At 43.7% G+C, this 22,256-nt stretch overlaps 1 protein-coding gene and 1 long non-coding RNA gene across 11 annotated transcripts in view; both read left to right on the plus strand.

Annotated features, from left to right (window-relative positions):
- The window catches only part of LOC103002317 (uncharacterized), a 53,928-nt gene extending 45,643 nt beyond the window's left edge, over positions 1 to 8,285 (plus strand). The window contains exon 7 of one of the 2 annotated variants that reach the window (XR_009008310.1): positions 6,288 to 8,285. This is a non-coding gene — a long non-coding RNA (uncharacterized LOC103002317). Of the gene's footprint in view, positions 1 to 5,985; positions 6,263 to 6,287 lie in introns of those variants that run through there. The other variant, XR_009008311.1, reaches the window with a different exon arrangement.
- A 3,267-nt stretch (positions 8,286 to 11,552) lies between these two features.
- HERC3 (HECT and RLD domain containing E3 ubiquitin protein ligase 3) overlaps positions 11,553 to 22,256 on the plus strand; it is a 143,051-nt gene continuing 132,347 nt past the window's right edge. For 7 of the 9 annotated variants that reach the window (XR_009008308.1, XM_057546392.1, XM_057546395.1 and 4 more), the window contains exons 1-2: positions 11,553 to 11,698; positions 14,105 to 14,167. Coding sequence is in view for 1 of the 9 variants with exons in the window: in XM_057546396.1 (XP_057402379.1) it covers positions 13,085 to 13,214; positions 14,105 to 14,167 (193 nt within the window). In the remaining 8 variants the exon portion in view is untranslated. Of the gene's footprint in view, positions 11,699 to 12,057; positions 12,142 to 13,069; positions 13,215 to 14,104; positions 14,168 to 22,256 lie in introns of those variants that run through there. The other 2 variants (XM_057546393.1, XM_057546396.1) reach the window with 2 other exon arrangements.

Below are 22,256 nucleotides of genomic sequence, written 5' to 3' on the forward strand. Positions count from 1 at the left end.
TTACAGAATTATCATCAAAACCGGTTCAGTTAGTATTCGCCGGGCCAGGCAGTGTGCTAGGTGCTTGTGTATACTGGTAAGCAAAGCTTAAACTTAGACACTCTGTCAAGGATCTTATACTTTTAGAGGACACTATTTATGTTCTGAAACCTGTCGTCTCTCAGCCTTCCTCACCTTAGGAAAGGGCATCACTGCCATCTAACCAGCTGCTCAAGCCAGAGATCTAGGACTTTTCTTTGGTTTTTCCTCTGCCAACCCTCCAGCTCCCTTCTCTGCTACCTCCAGAATAGATCTTGGCTACATCTGCTTCTCTTCATCTCCACTGCCATCATCTGAACCCAAGCCACTGCTGTTTCCAGTCTGGATTACTGTGATAGCCTCAGTAACCTCCTAGCTGGTCTATCTAACCCTACTCTTGTTCCCCTTCCATCCCTCGCCGTCCACCAAGGAACCAGCGATCTATTCAAAACCTCCTCATTGCACGTATAAAAAAATCAGAACCCCTGCAAAGCTCTGCGTGCTCCGTGCCTGCCTTTTTCTCGGAAGTTCTCTGCCGCCCCTCCCTCTCTGTGCACTCTGCTCCAGCCACCCTGGCAACCTGGCTGTCCTCTCAGTGTGTACCAATGACCAGCTCTCCTCAGCCTCACAGCTGTCACATCTGCCGTTCCTTCTGCCAGGGCTGCGCTTACCCTGCTTGGCCTCTCTTTACATCCTGAAAATTTAACCTTACAGGCTTTCTCTTCAGGGAGGAATTCCCGGAAAAGGCTGGGTAGGTCTCTCCATTAAAGTGTGTGTGTGTGTGTGTGTGTGTGTGTGTGTGTGTGTAGGGGGACAGTGTAGAGATCAGTGTGATAGAAGTGCTCAATGCTGGGCCAAAGTAAGCTAGGGTCAGGGCTTGGGATGGGTGTGGGGAGCAGGTTGAAGAACTAAGTTCCAATGAATATTTGTCAGATCTAGAATGACCAAAGGAACTGGGAGGGAGGTGCGGGTCAGAAAAGGCAGTTAGGGAAATGTTGAAGTAGTCCAGGGATACAGATAAGGACCTAAACTGAGGTTGAGAAAGAAGTGATGTAGAGTATGGAAGGCTGAATAATGGCCTGCCACAGATGTCTGTGTCCTAATGCCCAGAACCTGTGCATATGTTCTCTTATATGGTAAAAGGGACTTTGCAGATGTTATTAATGATCCTGAGATGGGAAATTACCCTGGACCACCTGGGTGTGTCCAATGTAATGACAAGGGTCTTTATAAGAGGGAGGCGGGTGGGCAACGTTAGGAGAAGGTGATGTTACTGTGGAAATAGAGATAGGAGTAATGTGGACACAAGCTCAGGAAAGTGAGCAACTTCTAGAAGCTGGAAGAGGTTAGAAACAGATTCTCCTCTGGAGCTTCCAGAAGGAATCAGTCTTGCCAACATCTTGATTTTATCCCTGTAAGACTCATTTAGGATTTCTGGCTTCCAGAACTATAAGAGAATAAATGTGTGTTGTTTAAGCCACTAAGTAGGTGGTAATTTGTTACAGCAGCAATAGGAAACTAACATATAGAGGAAGAGATGGATATGAAAGACATTACAAAGGAAAAATGGTGGTTTCTGATGAATGACTAGATGAGGGGAGAAGAATTGAGAATCAAAGAAATTCCAAGATTCTGAATCTAGATTAGGAAGGCATTGGAAGGGGAATTAATTTCTGGGGGAAAAATGAGTCAATTTTATATATTTTGCTTGGGTTCCAGGGAGGGCATCCAAAATTAAGTTTACCTTATATAAGGGTTTGATTTTGGGGCTTCAGGAAGGGGCCCTTAGGAGGCAAAATGCAGCTCCCACATTGTCCAATGATGTTTATATCACTTGGATCCGTTATATCAGAGGTGAAGTCACCTCACTTAAAACTCCCTTCTGGGAGAGAATGGCCAAGTATTAAGCCTTATTGCATTTCAGTATGAATGTGCTTATCGTGTTCTTAGATTTGGTAAGTGGTTGAGGCAAAGAGTCCATGAACACTCTTAGAATGCCTGCCGAGCTACTCTAAGAAGTCTTATGTGAGTCACTATTAACTCTTATGTGAGTTATTAATTATGTGAGTATATGCACCGTTTTTGTGGTGACAGTGTATAAGTTTCATCAGCTTCTCAAAAGGATAGAAGATCAAAAAAGAAAGTTAAGAATCATGCTCTACTGGTATGGGATATCAGAGGGCGGAAGAGGGCAGGCAAAGGGCAAGAGGAAGCAGAAAAGGCAACACATCAGAAATAGACTCACAGACATAGAGAACAAACTTATGGTTACCAAAGGGGTTAGTAGGGGCGGGGGGAGATAAATTAGGAGTTTGGGATTAACATGTACACACTACTATATAGAAAATGGGAAAATAACAAGGACCTACTGAGTGGCACAGGGAACTATCCTCAATATCTTGTAAAACCTTATAAGGGAAAAGAATCTGAAAAAGAATATACATGTACAATGTACATATATATATATAACTGAATCACTTTGCTGTACACTTGAAATTAACACTAAATTGTAAATTAACTATACTTCAATTAAAAAAAGAAAGGGCGACACATGAAAACTCCACAGTCGTTCTTTTGCTGCAGCACAGTACTGCTAATTCATGCCGCTCTTTTCCCTTACTAGACCCATTTCAGGGCTTCTTGTGCTTCTAGAAGCAGCTTGCAAAGCAGCTGCAGAGTTTTTTTGTTCTGTTGAGAGTTATTTTATTTGCTGACAATGTGTTCTTTAAAAGATTCTTTTTTTGGTGTTTTACAGAATATTTCATCTATTTTTAAAAAATGGATGAAGAAATTTTATTTTATTTTTTAAAAAATATTTATTTAATTAATTTATTTATTTTGGCTGTGCCGGGTCTTCGTCGCGGCATGTGGGATCTTTGTTGCTGCACGCGGGCTTCTTAGTTGCGGAATGCACGTGGGATCTAGTTCCCCAACCAGGGATTGAACCCGGAGCCCCTGCATTGGGAACTCAGAGTCTTACTCACTGGACCACCAGGGAAGTCCCTGGGTTTTCTTTTTTAAAAAATATTTATTTATTTACTTATTTGGCTATGCCGGGTCTTACTTGCGGCACGCGGGATCTTTAGCTGCAGCATGTAGGCTCTCTTAGTTGTGGCATGCGGGATCTAGTTCCCTGACTAGGGATCGAACCCGGGCCCCCTGCATTGGGAGCACAGAGTCTTAACCAATGGACCACCAGGGAAATCCCTCATCTATGTTTTTTAAAGGGGTTTTCTAATATTACAAATACTAGTATTTCTACAAAGTAAATATTAAAGTACTATAACTCAATAAATAATTATCATTGGTAATCTCTTTTCAAAGGTGAGACATAGAAAGCTTAGGTAGCTTTTTTTTTGAGAAGTAGGCATTTCTTTTATTCACTATAACCCCTATGAATCCCAAACCCACAAGGTCCACACAAACAGGATAATAATTGTTTAAAATATCTCATTTTCTTTTTCCATTGTGGCATTACTTTTTTTTTTATTCAAACAGAAAGTCATGAAAATTATAATCATCCTCCTCAGTTCACTCAGTCCCATGTAATTAATTTTTTTTTCATCTTAATCTTTTGTTAGCACTTTTATGAGTTCATCAGTTTTCCATTAGAGTTCTGAAAATGCTTATTCATTCAGTTCAGCAGTACAGTCAGTTACCAGAAACCTGTACTTGTCAGAGTCTTTTCCATGAATTCCTTGAAGATGAAACCCTTTTATAGGAACATTTTTGCAAAAGCATCAGAGTACACCCAGAACTGTCTGTATATGACAAAAGACTTAAAAATGACCACGGTTAAAGATTTGATGAAAGTTCATAATAATGCAATTGACAAGGAAATTTAGTTATTTCTGAGATATACATTTTAAAGTAATAACTAGAATTATGACTTATAACATTATACCAGAACATATAAGATCTTTAGGAATTTCATGTAATGTCTGAAACATTTATATTAACATATTTCCATACAAATAACCCAAAGAAAGTTTAGTATTAGTTTTTTTTTTTAATTTTTGAATTTTATTGTATTTATTTTTTTATACAGCAGGTTAGGTAGCTTCTAATTAGCAGCAACTATTTTTTTTTTCCAGTGAAATAAATCATCAAGGTTGCCTAGTTGATCTCTAAGTAAAATGTTTCTGTAGTTAAATCTCAACGTAGCTTAGATTTAGCATAGCCAAGTCCATTGAATGCTTCAGAGGCTGACCTGGGGTCAGAGTCTCTTTCCTAAGCAATTTATTTAAGTAACTGGTTTTCCATCTCTGTACAGATAAAAATGAAGAGTTTCCATTTTGTTTTGCAATATAATGTTGACTTTTAAAAAAATAAAAATTATTATTGTCAAGATTTCCTTTTAATAATATAAAGGAGTGTACTAGGTTTGTAGCTGATGAAGTTTCCTATAGTTATGATTGATTTTCCTGGGTCCTAGTCATGAAGTTTAACATCCAGAGTCTTGCTTTATGGGATAAATATTAATTCAATAAAAGAATAAAATAAATTTAAACAATTTTTAGTTTCTACGATTATAGTCGAATCTTAAAGGGTACCTGCTTTGCTGCAATATCAAGGAAAATACAAGCATTTGTTTTTGAAATGACTAGAATTTCATCAAAGTCAAGGCTTGTATAAGTTCAATCTTCTATAATTTATATGCTTTCTGAGTGAAACTGATATGGAACTATGATTTGATTGATAGTGTAACAAAATATCACGTGGAAAGAGGCACTTTGTAAAAACAGATTTGGCTAACCTACATTTGCTCACAAAGAGATGTCAGTGCTTGTTGGGAAGATCTAGCTGGGGAGTACAGCTCCCCGTATATCCTGACTAAGAATAGACTTTGTGAGTTTGGAATGTCATTCTTTTTGATTGAGTTGGCACTTTGGGAAGAACACACATAGGACTCTCCGAGGAAGGGAATTCTGGCCTAAGATGCCAGGTCAGTCAGTCAGTCCTGGCAGTCATCCTGGTGACAAGATGCCATAGCTAGACTACATTAAAAGCCTGTTATAGATGCTTTTTGTAGCAACACACTTACCTTTGTACCACAAACTGGATGGCTTAAAACAACCGTAATGTATTGATATTGTCTCACTTTTGGAGGCTGAAGTTTGAAATCAAGGTGTTAGCAGTTGGTTCCTCCTGGAAGCTCTGAGGGGGCATCTTTTCTCTATGCCTCTTTTCTCACTTCTGGTGGTTACTTGGCATTCCTTGGCTTATAGATACATCCCTCCAGTCTCTATCTCCATCTTCACAAGGTTTTACCTGTGTGTCTCTGTGTGTTCACACCGCCTTCTTTTTTTTTTTTTTTTTTAAATAAATTTATTTATTTATTTATATTTATTTTTTGGCTGTGTTGGGTCTTCGTTTCTGTGCAAGGGCTTTCTCTAGTTGAGACGAGCGGGGGCCACTCTTCATCGCGGTGCGCGGGCCTCTCACTATCACGGCCCCTCCCGTTGCGGGGCACAGGCTCCAGACGCGCAGGCTCAGTACTTGTGGCGCACGGGCCTAGTTGCTCCGCGGCATGTGGGATCCTCCCCGACCAGGGCTCGAACCCGTGTCCCCTGCATTAGCAGGCAGATTCTCAACCGCTGCGCCGCCAGGGAAGCCCCACACCGCCTTTTTATAAGGACACCAGTTGTTGGATGTAGGGCCTTCCTAATCCAGTATGACCTCATCTTAATGAAACTATTTACATCTGTAAAGACCCTATTCCAAATACGTTCACATTCTGAAGTTTTAGGTAGACATGAATTTTGGAGGGAAACTATTTAATCCACTACACCCCCTAACATTTACCCTCAGAAACATCAGTACATTTACCCTCAGAAACATCAGTACATTTCATCAGAACATAATGTTAACAAGACCCAGGGTATATGTTTCACTCCAGGTACAGGGCAGGTCATTTTGGTTGGTTCTAGCCTGACAGGTATACATTTACCTTGAAATTTTATCCAGTTAATTGAAAAGGGAACCAGACAAGAACTTGGATGGAATAGTACAAATCTACCCCTAAAGGCGACAAAAGAACTCAAAGTACGTGCCTGCCTGATGGTTGGTGAGTACGGAAAATTTCTTTGATTATGCCTGGGACATACTGCTACCCATAACAAGGTGATTAATGGCAAAGGTGATCGGACCACAGTGGACGTTATAAATCAGTACACTAAGTTTTCTTTTTCAGAAATGCACAATGAAATGCCTTCTCTGGCTACCACTGCTGGATAACACAAATTCTGACACTTCCGTCTGCTTTTCAGTTTTCTGTGAAACTTGGTGAACCATCAACTCATTGCCATCGGCTTGTGCATGTGTACTGAAGGTGAAAAAGATTAACAACAGCGTGAGTTTGTACAAGACTTCCTTTTTGGAATCTTTTATTTTTGGCAAATGTGTGGAAGGACTGTGGGAATCACATGACATCAAACAGAATTTCAGCAAAGGACCAAGAACTCCAATACTACATTTTTATGCATGTAGGTAATTTTTGATATGAATATTTAGAAACAGCTAAACTAATTTTAAGGTAATTTTAACTTTCTTAGCTAAGCTAATTTTAAGATTTTACTAGAAGATTTTTTTGTTTTATTTATTTATATCCCACATGTTCTAGTTGATACCTAAGGTGGCTTACAAAATTAGTACAGTAAAAAAAGATAAAATGTAAACCAAAACAAAACAACCTCATTACTGGTGAGGGGATTGAGCAGAGGCCACTTAGACATTGTGTGTGTATTTAGCTAGTGTTATTGTTTGTTAGGGAGAATTGGCAATACACTACAAAGCCTTAAAGAGTCTGCCTTCTACCTAACCTAGCAATTCCACTTTTAGGAATTTATCTTAAGGAAATAATCAAGAGTGAAGGCAAACATTTAGCTATGTTCACCATGTATGGCTGTGTTTCACTGTTGATAATGGCAAAGGACTGAAAATAATTTAAACATGCAATAAGCAGGAAATTGGTTAAGTTATAGTATATCTATTTTGTGGATATTTGCAATTGTTTAAAATGCTGTTGTAAAATAGTATTTAAATCTATTGAAGATGTTTAATATATTGTTAACTTCAGAAAACATGGTGTTAAATATTATGTATAAAATGAACCACTTTTAGAAATGCGCATACATGCATGGAGAAATGACAGAATATTAAGAACTAAAAATGGGTGGTGAAAGACCAGATCGTTTTTATTTTCTTTTTTTCTTATATGTATTTTAAACATCTTATATCGTGTATATTTATTGCATTTGTAAAGAGAAAAACAAGTTTTTTTTTTAAATTAGGTAAGAAAATGAGTACAATGGGAAAATGACAGAAAAGTTAAAATGAACCTTGAAATGAGGTTACTTCTCAAAACGCATGCAATAAGATTCTGTACAGATGGGACATACATTTTGCTCTAAGCTTTCAAAAGCCATTGGAAAAAGGGAAACAGAATCAGCTATAGTATCTACAAGATAAGATACTATAGTATCTTATAAGTATAAGGCAAGAACAGTTTGTTGGTCCACAACTTGAAAGTAAATATAATGGCTGATTTCACTGAGCTTTTACCTACATGTAGGATGAAAACAAAATGCCAAAGGCCAACAGAAAGTTAAATAACAGTTATAAGTTCCCCTTTATATAAAGGGGAGCCGTAAAGTTTGGAATCACAAACAATACTGTTTTATTTTTTTACAGACTCATATTAAGTAAATTACATTATGTTATAGTATATATCAACTTTACAGACAGAACCCCCTTGATTACTTATTTCTTCTGGAGTGTGCTAAAAGTATAGATTTATTTAGTAAAAATGAGAGGGAGAAATCAGGCAACATACTGCAGATGCCTCTGCTAGGATTAAAGAAAATGTTGTATTAACACACCACACTCATTGCAACATCAACTATGCATTGCTACAAGGCTCTACTTCATGCAATCTTCTGGGACAAACCAAAGCTCCCCCTAAAAACTTTCTTAGGACATGCTCAACCATCCAATCTTGTTAATGTTAATTAATTTCAACCTATATGACGCTAGTGAGTTTCTTATATTTAAGGTAAGGTGCTTGTGTCTCATCCAAATGAGACAGTAAGGTACGAAAAGAAAAACCAACGCAAGCCTAAACTGTGAATAGTTTCAAGAAAAACAAAGGAATAGTCATAACGGCTGTAAGATCTTTATGGTCAGGAATGGTGCTTCTTTTCCAGCAACTCTACATGTAGAAGACATTCAATAAATACTTAATGATTATCTGATTGATGGCAATATTGATTTACCATATCTTTCTTCCAAGTTATTTTTCACATTAATAAATTAATGCTGTGTATTACAGGATGGTTTTCAATAAGTTTAGATAATTTATCCTGGGAATATATAGGCCTCTCAGATAAACTGTATTAAGCAACCAAAAAAATGTGGAAAATGTTTTACAACCAATTTTCCCCTTGAGTATTGACTTGACTGACAAAATGAGTAATTTGTTGGGGGCCCAGGGGGAGCCAAGAAACACTTGTGATTGTGTAGCTTCACAGGGTGCATACCCATTACCTGTTAAATAATCAGAGATTTCCCTTCCTAGAGGTGAAGACACCTATTCTTCAAAAGTATGCCTGTAAGACAGAATGTTGTGGCTGACTTGGTTTTTTCCCTACATGTTTTTTGTTTTGTTTTTTTTTTTTGACTGCATTGTGGGGCTTGCGGGATCTTAGTTCCCTGACCAGGGATTGAGCCCGGGTCACTGCAGTGAAAGCTGCCGAGTCCTAACCACTGGACCGCCAGGGAATTCCCCTTTTTCCCACATGTTTAATCTGAGATACCAGAAGTCTGTCTCTGTGTAAATTTACCAAGTGACGTTTGTCTGCCGTGCAAGTAGGTAAACACAGAGAACAATAATTATTAAACAGTATTCCTGCTGCACTGAATTTCTTTCAGTTCAAAAACAGGCATATGCATTTCGAGAAGGGAGGTGTGGAGAATGGAGCACATCACCGTCTGTTCAGCTGGAGGTGCAGCAACCCCGGGAATCAGCCCCTGTCGCTGGGGATCCTTTGTCTGCCCAGTGCTGGACCACGACCACGGGATCCCTTCTGCCTGTCACGGGTTACGGTTAGAATTTATCACACTGTTTATTTGTTTGTTTATTTTGGGTTTTCCAACATTTTTTAATGTAAACTTTTCAAACACACAGAAAAGTAAGAAGTAAGGTACAGTGAACACCACCTACCCACCACATAGAACCTATACTTAACATTTTGCTGTACTGGATTTATCACATATCTATCCATCCCTTCATCCTTCAATCCATCTTTTAAAATATACATTTCAAAAGAAGTTGCTGACATCAGATACTTCCTCCTAAATAATTCAGCATACATAGCATTAATTGGAGCTCAATTTTGTTTACAGTTCTTGTTGGGGTTAAATATTTTATTTTTAACATGAATGTTTTTCTTTTATAAAATTTCTCATGATTAGCCACTATCTAACCCTTGGTATGGTATTTGGTTAATGTTTGCCTCCCCCTCCGAGGTAACAGGGACTGTGCCGTTTTGCTCACCAACGTATCCACAGGGCTTGGTATTAAAGTAGGTGCTCAATATACAGCGTATTTGTTAGGGAACATGTGGAAGTCAGAAGGAAATGGAAGGAAGACAGAGCTATAGAAATGGAAAGAAAAAGTAAACCATGGCCTCTTCAAGCCAGTTTAAATATCTGCTATTATGACTATTGTTGTTGCTGGGGCCATTTAAAGCCATTTTGGTAAATGGAGCAGGACACGCTTGCTGAGGAAACTGCCGTTTTATGTTGGTTCAATGAAGAAAATAAAATGAAGTACTGTGTATCTTCACTGATTGTTCTGCATAGGAGTAAGTTCCCAGGTTTCTGGCTGTTTATTTGGTAAGGACGCTTAGAGTACCTCAGTTTGTAATTTAGACATCACTCCTAGCTCAACTCCAGACTTAAGTCTTTGATAAGCAAGTTTTTCCTCAAGACAAAATTTCATATGAAAAACACTTGAGCCATGGGCCAGAGATAATTGACCTAAACGCTGACTGATTACACATGAAAATACAAATTGATGACACATGAAAATAGAATCTCACTCTCTTCTTCTCAACCATGAGGAACCCTCCTTCCCACCATGACTTCTCTTTGGCCATTCCTCCAGTTCTTTTTGGTGATACCACCTCTGCGTTGGGATTATGTCTTTGTGAGAGACCTGGACTTTTGTGAAACTGCCACATCTCTGGAGCATAAGGAAATTGTGCTTATCTTGTCCCCAGTGTTTCTAAAGGGTCCAGTGTGATTCAGACTTCAAAGGTTGGAATCATTTTCTTAGATGTCCGTCAGTTACCTGGTAACTGAGATTTTGCTTTCTTCTCTTGTCTCAGGAGCGTCTGACAACCTGCTTATGTCACTGAGAATACAATACATATGCCAGCCTACAGTGCCCCGTCCCCAGGATATACTACTCCCCCAAACTTCTTTTCTGCTTGGTCAATCTGTTACATTCTCAGAGAAGATTAACTACAGACCTGACCTGACCTGATTCGGACCTCCTTGGGAAGAATCTGGCCTCGAAGGACCTTCCCGGCTCAAATGGCCGGTTACAGAAATTCTTCCCCGAGTAAAGTCATTCCTTTGGGTTAAAGTAGTACTTTCTTAGCATTCTGCTTCTGTGTTGCAAATTTCAGAGGAGAAGCGGCGGTGGGGTGGGGTAGACTCAGGAGGTCACCTTCGTGAGAATGTTTTCTTCCCAGGATTATCTGTGCATCAGACATGGACCAGGGGAGCTCGGGAAGCCCTGTAACCTCGGGGAGGGCGAGGAGGAAGCGCCGAGATTCCGTGCCAGGGAAAGTGGGCGAGGACAAACTTCTCCATCCGTCACTGGGCTTCAGGCCACAGGGTGTCTTTCAGACGCGAAGATTCCCGCTCCCCCCGCCACCGCGCTCCAGTCTTCCCCAAGCCCCCCGTCGCTGCCGCGCGCCGCTCTCTTCCACGCCAGCTCTCCACGCGGGTCCCAGGAAAGCGCCGACCTCCTTCCCGCTTCTCCTCCCGCGCAGCCCGGCGTTCGGCGCGGCGCCTCCTCCACCCCTCCAACGGCGAGTGGAACAAGACTCCTGCACCGTGGATGCAATACGACGCTTAAGAACTCCGCCTCAATTGCCCCCCTCTAGGTTTCCCCCGCCGTGCCCAAGGCTTCTGGGCACCTCTGCACAAATTTGATGAGACTGAGAGCTGAGAACCGGGAAAGCCAACCGCGGATCCGTCTCGTTCCCCTCCCCGCCAGGGAGAAGCAGTCCGGCTCCAGCGCGGATGCTCTGCATCCTGCAGCCGCCGCTCGGCCGACACACACCTGCCCCGCCGTCCCCTCGCCAGGCCCGCCGGTGCCCTCAGCTCGGCCCGCCCCCTCCGCCCTCCCGGGCCTGGGCCTCTCCCCGCCTCCCGCCCGCGGACCTCGCCGCCCCGCCTCGGGCTCCGCCGCGGCCGCCGGGGGTGCGGGCCCGCCCCACAAGGGCGCCCATTGGCCGTGCGCGCCATCCTTCACCCGGCGCATTCCACCGCCCGCAGGCTTGCGGGGAAACTTCCTTATTATTGTGACGCCGAAATCGGAGAAACCCCGAGCCGGGTCGGCGGAGCCGTCACCGTCGGAATCCCGCGCGGCGGTTCAGCGGCCGCCGAGGTGCGCGGGGCGGGGTGGGGGGGGCCGGGTCCCAGGGAGGAGGGCACCGCGGAGCCGCGGCCGAGCGTCAGCCGCGTTCTGCGCGGCACGGCGGTCCGCGCGCGGCTCCCGGAGGGGCGGCTGCGGCTGCGGGCGCCTCCCGTGACAGCCCGGGGCAGGGCGCGCGGGGAGGTCGGGGCGCGGCGCCTGCAGTGCCTGCGGGGCGCGGGCGCGCGGGGGCCTCGCGCGCGCCTCGCCGGCGTCCTCGGGGCGCTCCCTCTGACCTCCAGAGCCCTAGCGCCCGGGGAGGCCGGAAGCCGCTCCAGAGACGGGGGCGCCCCCCGCCCCGACTCGGCCGCCTGCGGACTGGGAGGAACTGCGACGCCGAAAGTCAAAAAGAGGATCCTCTCCTTCCTCCCCGCTCGCCCCTATTTAAATTCCGGGGCTTCGGCGACACGGCTGCGGTGAGGGGCGCAGACTCCGCCCCGCGCGGTGGGAGCCGCCGAGGCCTCTGCGCTGGGGGGAACCCGGCGGCCGCGGGGAGTTGGCGCTGGGGACACGGGGGGCTCGGCGGCCGCGGTGACAGCGCCACCCACCTGACCGAGGCGGGGCTCGGTTTGCCTGCTCGGAGTCCGCCTCCTGGGCGGAGCCGGGGCGAGGGTGTGTGCGGACACGTGTGTGTGCGGACACGTAAGTGCGCGGACGGGCGCGGGGGTGTCAGGAACTGGGACGTGCGGGGGCAGGTGGCGCTTTGAGTCATCTGCGAATGTGTGGAGTGGGCGCACCGGGACAGCCGACCGAGCCCAGCCTGTGTAACCTGAAACAGAGGAGCCGGGGCGGGCTGTAGAGACCGCACCTAAAGCAGCTGTGCACTGATTCGGGCTGTGCGCCCCGGGCTCCGGGATGTGTGTTTTTGAACTTTGCTTTTGGTATATCAGCGTTTCTGGTTGTTTTCCGATTCCGTTTTACTTTAGCTTTTTAATTAGCCGCATTTGGAAGTACCTTAAATTCAGAGCTAAGCCTTCCAGGATTTTGCTTTTGCATTCGTTACGCACGGGATGCTTTAGGAAAGACGATTCAAGCGCTCTCTTCCATTTTTGTGTCTCCTGACTCTTTCCACAAATAGGAGGCTATTTCTAGAACATTTCATCTGATGATTTGATAACATCGAGTGAGCTGCTTTTTTAACTCCAGACTGAGGAGAAAGAAAAGTGAAATAAAATGAGTATTAACACCCTTTTTAAATGCAGCGACTCTGGAGAGAGATGCTGTCTTGTTTTATTTAGTAGCAGATTACTGCGTAGCTCTCTCTTTTTCCTACTTTCCTTTACCCTGGGGGGTAGGGGGGTGGCATTATAAACCAGAAAAGGAGAGTAGCGTACTTAACGCCCTTTTAAAGCAAAACCGATGAATTACACATCGTTGACCGCGTGGAGGCTAGGAACCTTCTGGAGAAAGGATGCAGGAATCAAGGAGGAAGACTTGAGACCTCTTTGGCAGAACTCCTCCCTTGGCATGAAAAAAAGAAACACAGTTGGTTAGCAGGCAGTTTTACTTTTTCAGTTAGTAGTTGGGATTTTATTTTTGAAAAAAGAAACAGAGATTCCAAAATGTTCCAAATGGTGTGGTTGGAGCCATTGGTTAAAGCATTTCATTCCGAGTAACAGATTTAAATTCTTAAGATTTGCATAATAATTAAAAACTTTAAAAAAAATACATAATGAGAGTTGTACCACTACTGGAGATACAAGATAGTTTTGCTGCCGTCTCAGAAATAAAAGCAATAGTCTCCAAATTGAAAGGCAGTTTCTTACATTATATAGAAATAAAATTATGATGCTAGTGTCTTAGAATCATGCGGCACTGTACTTTTTCTTTTAAGAGACTTAAGGTGCCTCTCAGATAGTCCCATCTTGTTTTGCATGAAAGAGGATGTGGTGATGAGAAGGAAGGAAAGTCGAGAAAGACTTCAAAACGGCTGTAGCAAAATAAGCTATAATGTGTGTGGTACATGGAAAAATGGAGGGAAAAAGTGCATTACTTTTCAAAAATGCATCGTTTTAAACCTAAACGGGAGGTTTTAAAATAACTTTATTTTTAGTTTTACATCTACTACAAATGCTAGGAATTTTTAAAGGTGCGTCTCTAAGTTCGCTTTTAGCATCATGCTCTAACCAACTGAGCTGACTGTCCAGTTGACTCTAACTTCACGTTTAGAGGCGACATCTTCATAGTTGGTCAGTGGTTATCTCATTGGTGTTTAACTAAACTCCAGTCCTGAGATACAATGTTGGGGGAATATTCAAGCTCGCATAATTTAAAGCTATTCTTATTTTCAGAAGTTTGTTTTTCATTTTGTTTTCAATAACATGAAAGCACTTTGTAGCATTCTATATTAATGTTAATTGTTTTCTCTTTAACTTGCAGATCTGCAGGGTGAGGTGGAACCATTCTGGCTTAAGTACAGATGCCAAGTGTGTGTGACCTGTGGTGAGTTCCTTAATTTCTCTGAGCCTCAGTTTCCTCATCTTGTACTTGGGAATAATATCTAACTCACAGAATCGATAAGAAGATTACACAGGATAATCTACGTAAAGGACTCGGATTAGTATAGCTGCCTAGAGAGGGACCTTAACAAATCCTTACTGACTTCTTTCGGCTGTGACGGAGTGAAGAGAACAAAATGAGCCCAGGAAGTAGGAGACCTAGTTTTTTTTTTTTTTTAATAATTTTTTTTTTCCATCTTAACCATTTTTTATAGTTCTTTATTTATTTATTTTTGGCTGTGTTGGGTCTTCGTTTCTGTGTGAGGGCTTTCTCTAGTTGCGGCAAGCGGGGGCCACTCTTCATCGCCGTGCGCGGGCCTCTCACTATTGCGGCCTCTCTTGTTGCAGAGCACAGGCTCCAGACGCGCAGGCTCAGTAATTGTGGCTCACGGGCCTAGTTGCTCCGCGGCACGTGGGATCCTCCCAGACCAGGGCTCGAACCCGTGTCCCCTGCATTGGCAGGCAGACTCTCAACCACTGCGCCACCAGGGAAGCCCGAGACCTAGTTTCTGGTCTTGGATTCAACCAGTTACTTCTCAGAGGACCAAAGTTAACTTCAGCTGCCATTAAAATGAGGTTAGGAATGTCAATCTCTTGCCTGGAGGTTGGATCAAATGGATTTTTAAGGTCTCTTTAATAAGATGACCCCTTTGATGATATAACTCTGCCCCCTTTAGACATTTACTACATTTAGAAACAGCACTTGCTGGTGTCAGGGGCGTGTGTTTCTGTGTGTGAGCCAGTAAGTGAACTAGACTCGCTCTGAGTTCCGGTGAGTGTGGAGGAAAGCGTGGCTAACTGTTGAGATGGCCTCACGCATCCCTCCGGTCTCCGGCTTACACAGGTTGGTTCTAGTCCTAGTTGCCTACGAACATCGCCAGTGATCCAGCTAATACGAGCTCACTTACTATGTGCAGCATTCTTCTTTTAACATTTGCTTTTAAAATTGGAGAAGGAGTATAGCTTGGCTTTGTTTTAATTTAAGTGGTGGTATAACATCATGTTTAAGAGCATGGACTTTGGAGTCTGGGAGATGAGATTTGAATCCTGCCTTTGCCACTTAAACTAAGTAAGTTTCCTCCACAGCTAGTACTTATTTACCACAGCTAGTACTTATTTACATGCTCTTGGTCAAGTGACTTAACCTTGCGAAGTCTTGAGGTTATAGTAAAGGGCAAATTAAATAATCTATGTAAAGTTTTTAGCACAGATTCAGACACACGGTAGGCTTGCAGTAATAGTAACTATTACTTTTTCTTCATTCAACAAGTATCTGTTGAGCCCTCCCTTGTGCCAGACACTAGTCTAGTCTCTAGGGGTAGAGAAGTGAACAAAGAGGTGCAGTCCGTCCTTCATGGAGCTTCCGGTCCTCAGTGCTAGCATTGAGAAACACCGTTATTTAATGACAGCTTGGATCCTAAAAGGCATTCTACTTTCAGATCTGCTAAAATGTGGTGAGGGGCGAGCACGTTGAGAATGGAGGAAATACATTGTTGATTTTTTGTTACTGCTTAGGGAATGTGTATCTAAGGGAACCTGGCAAACAAAACTGTTAACAACTTTAGATTGTGGGAGATGTGGTTTTCTCAGATTCGGGTTCAGTTTTCTAGGCACTCATGAAGCATCTACTGCGCTCCTTTGCTGTGCTGGGGACAGGAGACACACAGATGAGTAAAACCCGGTCCCTACATGGAGAAGCTCTCAGTCTGCTCATGGATGGGGAATTGGTGGGTGAGATGCAAGAAGCAGTGATCTTACCCCAACAGTACTTTTCATTTTTTTAAAAGACTGTGAAGTATCTGAAAGCATAAAACAGTATGTGTAATATATGTTCTACAAACAACAATAAAAGGACAGAAGCAGGACTTCAGCCATGCTACTGAAGCTCCCTTTGTGCTCCTTCCAGAAGGTACCCTTCATTGTCACATATACACAGATCTCTCTCAGTCTTTGTATTGATCATTTTTTTGCTTTTCTTCATAGCTTTAGCACCACTAATGTTCTTATCTCCAAATACTTGTTGTACACTTGTGTTTGGACTTTGTAAAGATGCATCACATTCTGAATTCTTCTGTGACTTTTTCCCCCTCCTCAACGCCATTTTTAAGGTTTAGCTGCACTGATGTTTGTGGATGGAATTCATTTCTCTTCCACTGCTGTACAGCGTCCTATTTTATGGTTCTGCGGCAGCTTATCCATTTCCTTACAGATGGACATTTGGGTTGTCTTTGTTCTATGTATTTCAAATAATCCTGAAGTGAACGTTCTTGTGCATATACCTTGGGGCATATATTCATGCGTTTCTTGCTGCATTGTACAGTAGGATAGCCACTAGCCGTATGTGACTACTTATATTAAAATAATTAAAACTAAATGAAATTAAAGTGTCAGTTCCTCAGTCACATTAGCCACCTTTCAAGTGCTCAGTAGCCACATGTCGCTGGTGACCACCATGTTGGATGGTACAGACAGGTAACATTTCCATCACAGAGTTCTCTGTTTCCAGGTTTTGCTCATCTTTGTATCTCCAGTTCTCAGCATAGCGAAGGAGCACTGTAGATACTTGATAAGTTGGGCAGTGCTGGTCACGTACCTAGAATTGGAATGGAATTACTGGGCCGTGGGGTATTTACATCTTCATCTTCACTGGAATTAATGCCCACTTGTTTTCCACAGTGGTTCTGCCAACTTACACTCCCACCAGCTGTGGGTCAGAGTCGTGGTTGCTTTATATCCTTGACTTGGCACTGTCAGACTTTTTAATTCTTGCCAGTCTGGTCAAGTGTCTTTTTCTGAAGGCAGCCTGCGCCTTATGCAGACAACGGAAAGATCATTCTTCTAGTTGTACAAAGCCCAACACCAGGTAGTAAAGAAGGCCCCACCTGTGCAGGGATCATCAGGGGAGGGGTAGGAATGTTTCCTGAGTTGGCTAAAAGGGTCAGAGGACCAAAGTCCAGCTGATGTGAAAGAGAGAGAGAAACCAGCAAGGAGTGGATTCACACTGTTGAAAACTTCTCTCTGCCTTCTGTGCCGTTTCTGCCTGTGGTAGTAAACTTTTGGCAATAAAGTATGTCATTAGAATAAATCTTCTTTGTTACTGGAGTTAATTCTGCATTTGAGTTTCGGCTCCAGATTTATTCAAAGCTTGGATCTGGGGAGTGCCTGCAGAGCACTGAAGCCTGGGACATTCCCTTTTCCTGCTGTTGGAAAAGACCCTCCCTTCCCTGTATACCATTTAGGGTAAAGGCTTCTGAGCCTATTTGAAACAAAGCTTATCCCTATCGTAAATGAGATTAGAAGTCCTGCCTGAGTGTTATTTAGGTTTTAGTGACTTTCAAAGAAATAAGAATCAGTTGTTAGGCTGATGTTTGCACAGTCTGATTAGTAAGACAGAGTTTAGGAATTGCAGCTTGTCTTTTAGCATTCAACTCTCTAGGACTGATGAAAGGAGATTTATCTACCCTCCCCCCCCCCCCCCCCCCCCCCCGCCTTGGCTTCCCCAGAATTTAAAAGAAAATACATACAAAAAACTTTGTCCTTGCAACCTCGAATTTCCTACGCGTAAGTTATGCCTGCCAGGGTAGCGCTGCCTTGCCCTAGTGCAGATCTGGCAGCACAGCAGATACTCGCCACAGGAAGAAGGGAGTCACAGCCCAGCCCGTCGGGGAGCTGCCCTGTGTGCCGAGGGCTCAGAGCGGAACACATGGAGCAGGTGCTGGGGCAGCAGGCAGTGACTGACTGGCCCCCTGCACTGAGCGCCGCGCCCGGGCTAAGCACTCGTGACTCGCATTCTGTCCCTGGTCCTCACAACAGCCCTGTTGCTCTTCTTGCCACTTCAGGGACAGGAAACAGGCTTAGAGCGTTTAAATATCTTCCCCAAGGTTTCACAGCTAGCACGTGGTTAATTTGGGGCTTGACCTTTGGTCCTTTTGACCTTTAAGCCCTGCTAACATTATCCTGAGTCTTTTACCAAAAACAGAGGAGGAGAAGGACTGGGAAAAGTACGAGATGTGACACGGGGGGAAGGAACGGAAGGTCCAGCTTTCTTCCTTTTGTTTAGCGACGGGGAGATGAGAGGCAGGAGATGGAGGGGCCGGACCGAAGTGGCCCGGGACAGCCAAGGTGGCTGGCGCGGGTGCTGAGCCAGTGTGTCGTCCTGTGTGCTTCTGTAGCACCTTTTATAATTGTGTGTTTTGAAGGGAAGTGAAAGATTCTACTCCTCTAGAAGCAAGGGAGAGACGGTGAGTGAGGAAAAGTGGGTGAGAGGAGCCAGGAGATCAGAATGCCCAGTGATGGAGAACACTGCCAAAGACAGACCCTTAAATTCACAGAAACCCACAGCTCCTAGATTAGGGGGTTCCACCAGAGTGTACTTTAAGTGGAAGCTACGTTAATATCTGACTTCTCTTCGACGCCCTGAACTTCCCTCCTGAAAGCTAGATGCTTTTAGTGCCTCCTGCTCTAGTTTTGGCAGGGCACCGTGATGAGCTAGACCATATCTCCAATTAGGGTTAATCATTCTTTGATAGGAATACATCTTATCTGTGGTTGCTATTTAGTTACCTCTGAATAAGTAGTTTTCTTTTTTTTTTTAACACCTTTATTGGAGTATAATTGCTTTACAATGTTGTGTTAGTTGCTGCTGTATAACAAAGTGAATCAGTTATACATATACATATATCCCCATATCTCCTCCCTCTTGCGTCTCCCTCCCCCCCACCCTCCCTATGCCACCTCTCTAGGTGGTCACAAAGCACCGAGCTGACCTCCCTATGCTATGCGGCTGCTTCCCACTAGCTATCTATTTTACATTTGGTAGTGTATATATGTCCATGCCACTCTCTCACTTCGTCCTAGCTTACCCTTCCCCCTCCCCGTGTCCTCAAGTCTGTTCTCTATGTCTGCGTCTTTTGAATAAGTAGTTTTCATTTGACTACTTGAAGATTGCATTACTATAACTCAGGTGGGCAGGATTTTAACAATAGCCCTATTTATCTCTTTTCATAAATGGTTTCTACTAGTCAATCAGGGGTGAAGCCGCACCTCAGGCTGCTTACCCAGGCTTGCAGTTGGCCAGAGCATCCAGAGTTCAGCTGACGCTCAAGGACTGAATCATGTTAAACAGACTTATAAGAAACTGATAGATTCAGGATGCCGAATTAGCAATGAGAAGTAGAAATGCCAAGAAGGCTGGGATGCTTTGGACAGCTGGTCACAGTATTCTTTCCCCATAGTAGTATCTGCCTTGGAAACCAAGTTATTTAAGATTGCTTATTAATCATGGAATCTAAGCAGGGCAGGTGGCTGGGTAAATTTAATGATTAATGTTATGGAGTCTGAGCTCCCCATCTCCATTATTGGGCAATAATTACTTAGCAGATCAAATAGTAAGCTTGACTGGTTATGGTACCCTTTCTCTCTGGACAGAGCTGGAGATATTGGGAAGTTCTGACTGTTTGGCTGTCCGTTTTCTAGACTCCTTACTGTATAGCATACTAGTCAAGAGCACGTTCTCTGGGCTTAAATCCTAGCTCTGCCACTACCTTGTTGTGTGATTTAGTCAAGTCACTTCAACACTTTCTGTCTCACTTTCTTTTTCTTCATTCTCTTTTTTTTTGTCTTCACTTTCTTCATCTACAAATTTGAGATGATAATAGCAGTACCTACTTCGTAGAAGATTAAATGATTTAATATCTGTGAACCACATAGAAAAGTGCCAGACTCAGCATAAGCTCAAATGAAGTCTTACCTGCTGTTGTTATTAATAGTGTAATGTTAATATTATCAGTTAGGAGTTTTTTTTTAATTTCGAGTGACAGAAATCCAATTCAGACATTCATTCTTAAGCAAACAAAGAAGGGACTTATTAGACTGTATAGAGGTGATTCTCATTTTTCATGGTAGTTAAGTTCAATGAAGTTGCTGAGAACACCAAATTAATGAAGACTGAGCCATTGCTCCTGGGGAAACACAGGGTTAGTTAGGTTCCTGCCAAGAGCCTCTGGTCAACAGATCAATACGTAACCTTGTTTCATATATGTTTAAGTGTGTTTCTGGGGGGACTCTCCTGGTGGTCCAGTGGTTAGGACTCTGTGCTTTCACTGCCTGGGTTCAATCCGTGGTCAGGGAACTAAGATCCTACAAGCCTTGCGGTGCAGCCAAAGGAAAAAAAAAAAAATCTAGAATAAAGTGTGTTTCTTTTTAGACACCTTACTTGATGCCTGTTTCTTACAAATGATTAACTCTATACAATATTTCTTTATAATAAAACACTAGTCAGGAAGAGTTTTTTTTAACCTCTTCCTGACCCTGGGTAACGTGACAGTCAGTTTCTCTGGCTCTCAGCCTCACAACAGTGCTGTCTAGTACACGCTATAATCAGGCATCATTTCATGAATCCCCGGATACTCAGTTGCTTTGCTATCTCTTCTGTAGCTTCGCTATGCACTATAGATGTTACTTCAGCACTTTCCAGAGCGGCCACATGTCTTGATCAGTGAATCGCCCCTTTTTCGCATTAGCATTGAACTCACAGCCAACGGCTCTGGAACTCACGCATGAACGAAGCTCATCCATCACGTGTGTTTTCTTTGTGCGGCACTCAACAGCCTTCGTGTACTTAGGAACACTAGACGGGGCTTCAGCTCTGTGCGTGGGGGGCATTTTAAACAGCAGAATCACCGACAGAACAATATAAAAGTATGAAAACTGTGGCACTAAGTGGAGTCAAAAAGATCACTTGCTTGCAGTGTGAGAGTTGAGACAAGAAGGTAGAGCATCATCTTGTTTGACTTCGGCTGGGAACGTGCACAGAGAGGGGCTCAGATTTTTCACCTCTCTGCACATGTCTGGGAATGACTGCAAAAAGGCTCCAAGTACTGACTTTGAGGTTACAAATAAATATTGGTGGGTAGGCAGATTCACAAGTATGGAATCCGTGAGTGATGAAACACAGCTGTACTCAGGAAGAGTGAAGGTCGGGGTGCTGGCCCTAGGCAAGAGGGGATCCAAGGCTCAGTCACCATCGCTGGGACTCTTTCTGTCTCCTGTCTTTGGACCTCTCTGGCTGGTAGCTTCCCAGTGTCTTACAGGTGTCCTCTGTGCGACAGGGAAGGTAGCTTCCAGCAGCTCCAGTTACCTTCGGAGGCAAGAGGCAGTCTTCCGTCAGAGCTCCAGGGGGTTGGTGGGGGAGGACTCTGGCCCAGCTGGGAGTGTGAACCTCTCCCTGCACCAATCACAGCGGCTTAGGGGTGGCCCTCTCTGAGTGGCTTGGCCAGGGTCATGCTCACCTTTGTGCAGGAGGGCGTAGGGTTTGCTACCAGATAAAGAGGGACTTGAGAGAGATTAGACAAAAGGGCAGTCCCTAACACCTTTGAGGAATTTATTTTAAACTAACCTTCATTCTTCAGGAAGGTCGTGCCACATTGGGTTGCAGCTTCTCTTGCATTAAGTGCATTTCAGTCGTGGCCCTTTTTAATTGATGAATAGTGTTCCATTGTATTTTATTGATGAGCAGTGTCCATGCTGATGGACATTTGGGTTGTTGCCATTTTTGTTTAGTATGAATAAAGCTGCTGTCAGCATTGTTTATAGACCTTTGCGTATGTAGACATACAATCATAGCTTCTTTTTTTTTTTTTTAAAGAAATACTTTGTTCTATCTAAAGTGAGGCTTTGATTGTGTTCCAAAGGCCTTTTTTTTTTTTTTAAATAAATTATTTATTTTTGGCTGCATTGGGTCTTCGTTGCTGTGCATCGGCTTGCCCTAGTTGCGGCGAGCGGGGGCCACTCTTCGTTGCGGTGCGTGGCCTTCTCATTGCCGTGGCTTCTCTTGTTGTGGAGCATGGGCTGGGCTTTAGGCGCATGGGCTTCAGTAGTTGTGGCTCGTGGGCTCAGTAGTTGTGGCTCGTGGGCTCTAGAGCGCAGGCTCAGTAGTTGTGGTGCACGGGCTTAGTTGCTCCGCAGCATGTGGGATCTTCCTGGACCAGGGCTTGAACCCATGTCCCCTGCATTGGCAGGTGGATTCTTAACCA

Source organism: Balaenoptera acutorostrata, chromosome 5, assembly GCF_949987535.1.
Source record: "Balaenoptera acutorostrata chromosome 5, mBalAcu1.1, whole genome shotgun sequence".
NCBI classification, from domain to species: domain Eukaryota; kingdom Metazoa; phylum Chordata; class Mammalia; order Artiodactyla; family Balaenopteridae; genus Balaenoptera; species Balaenoptera acutorostrata.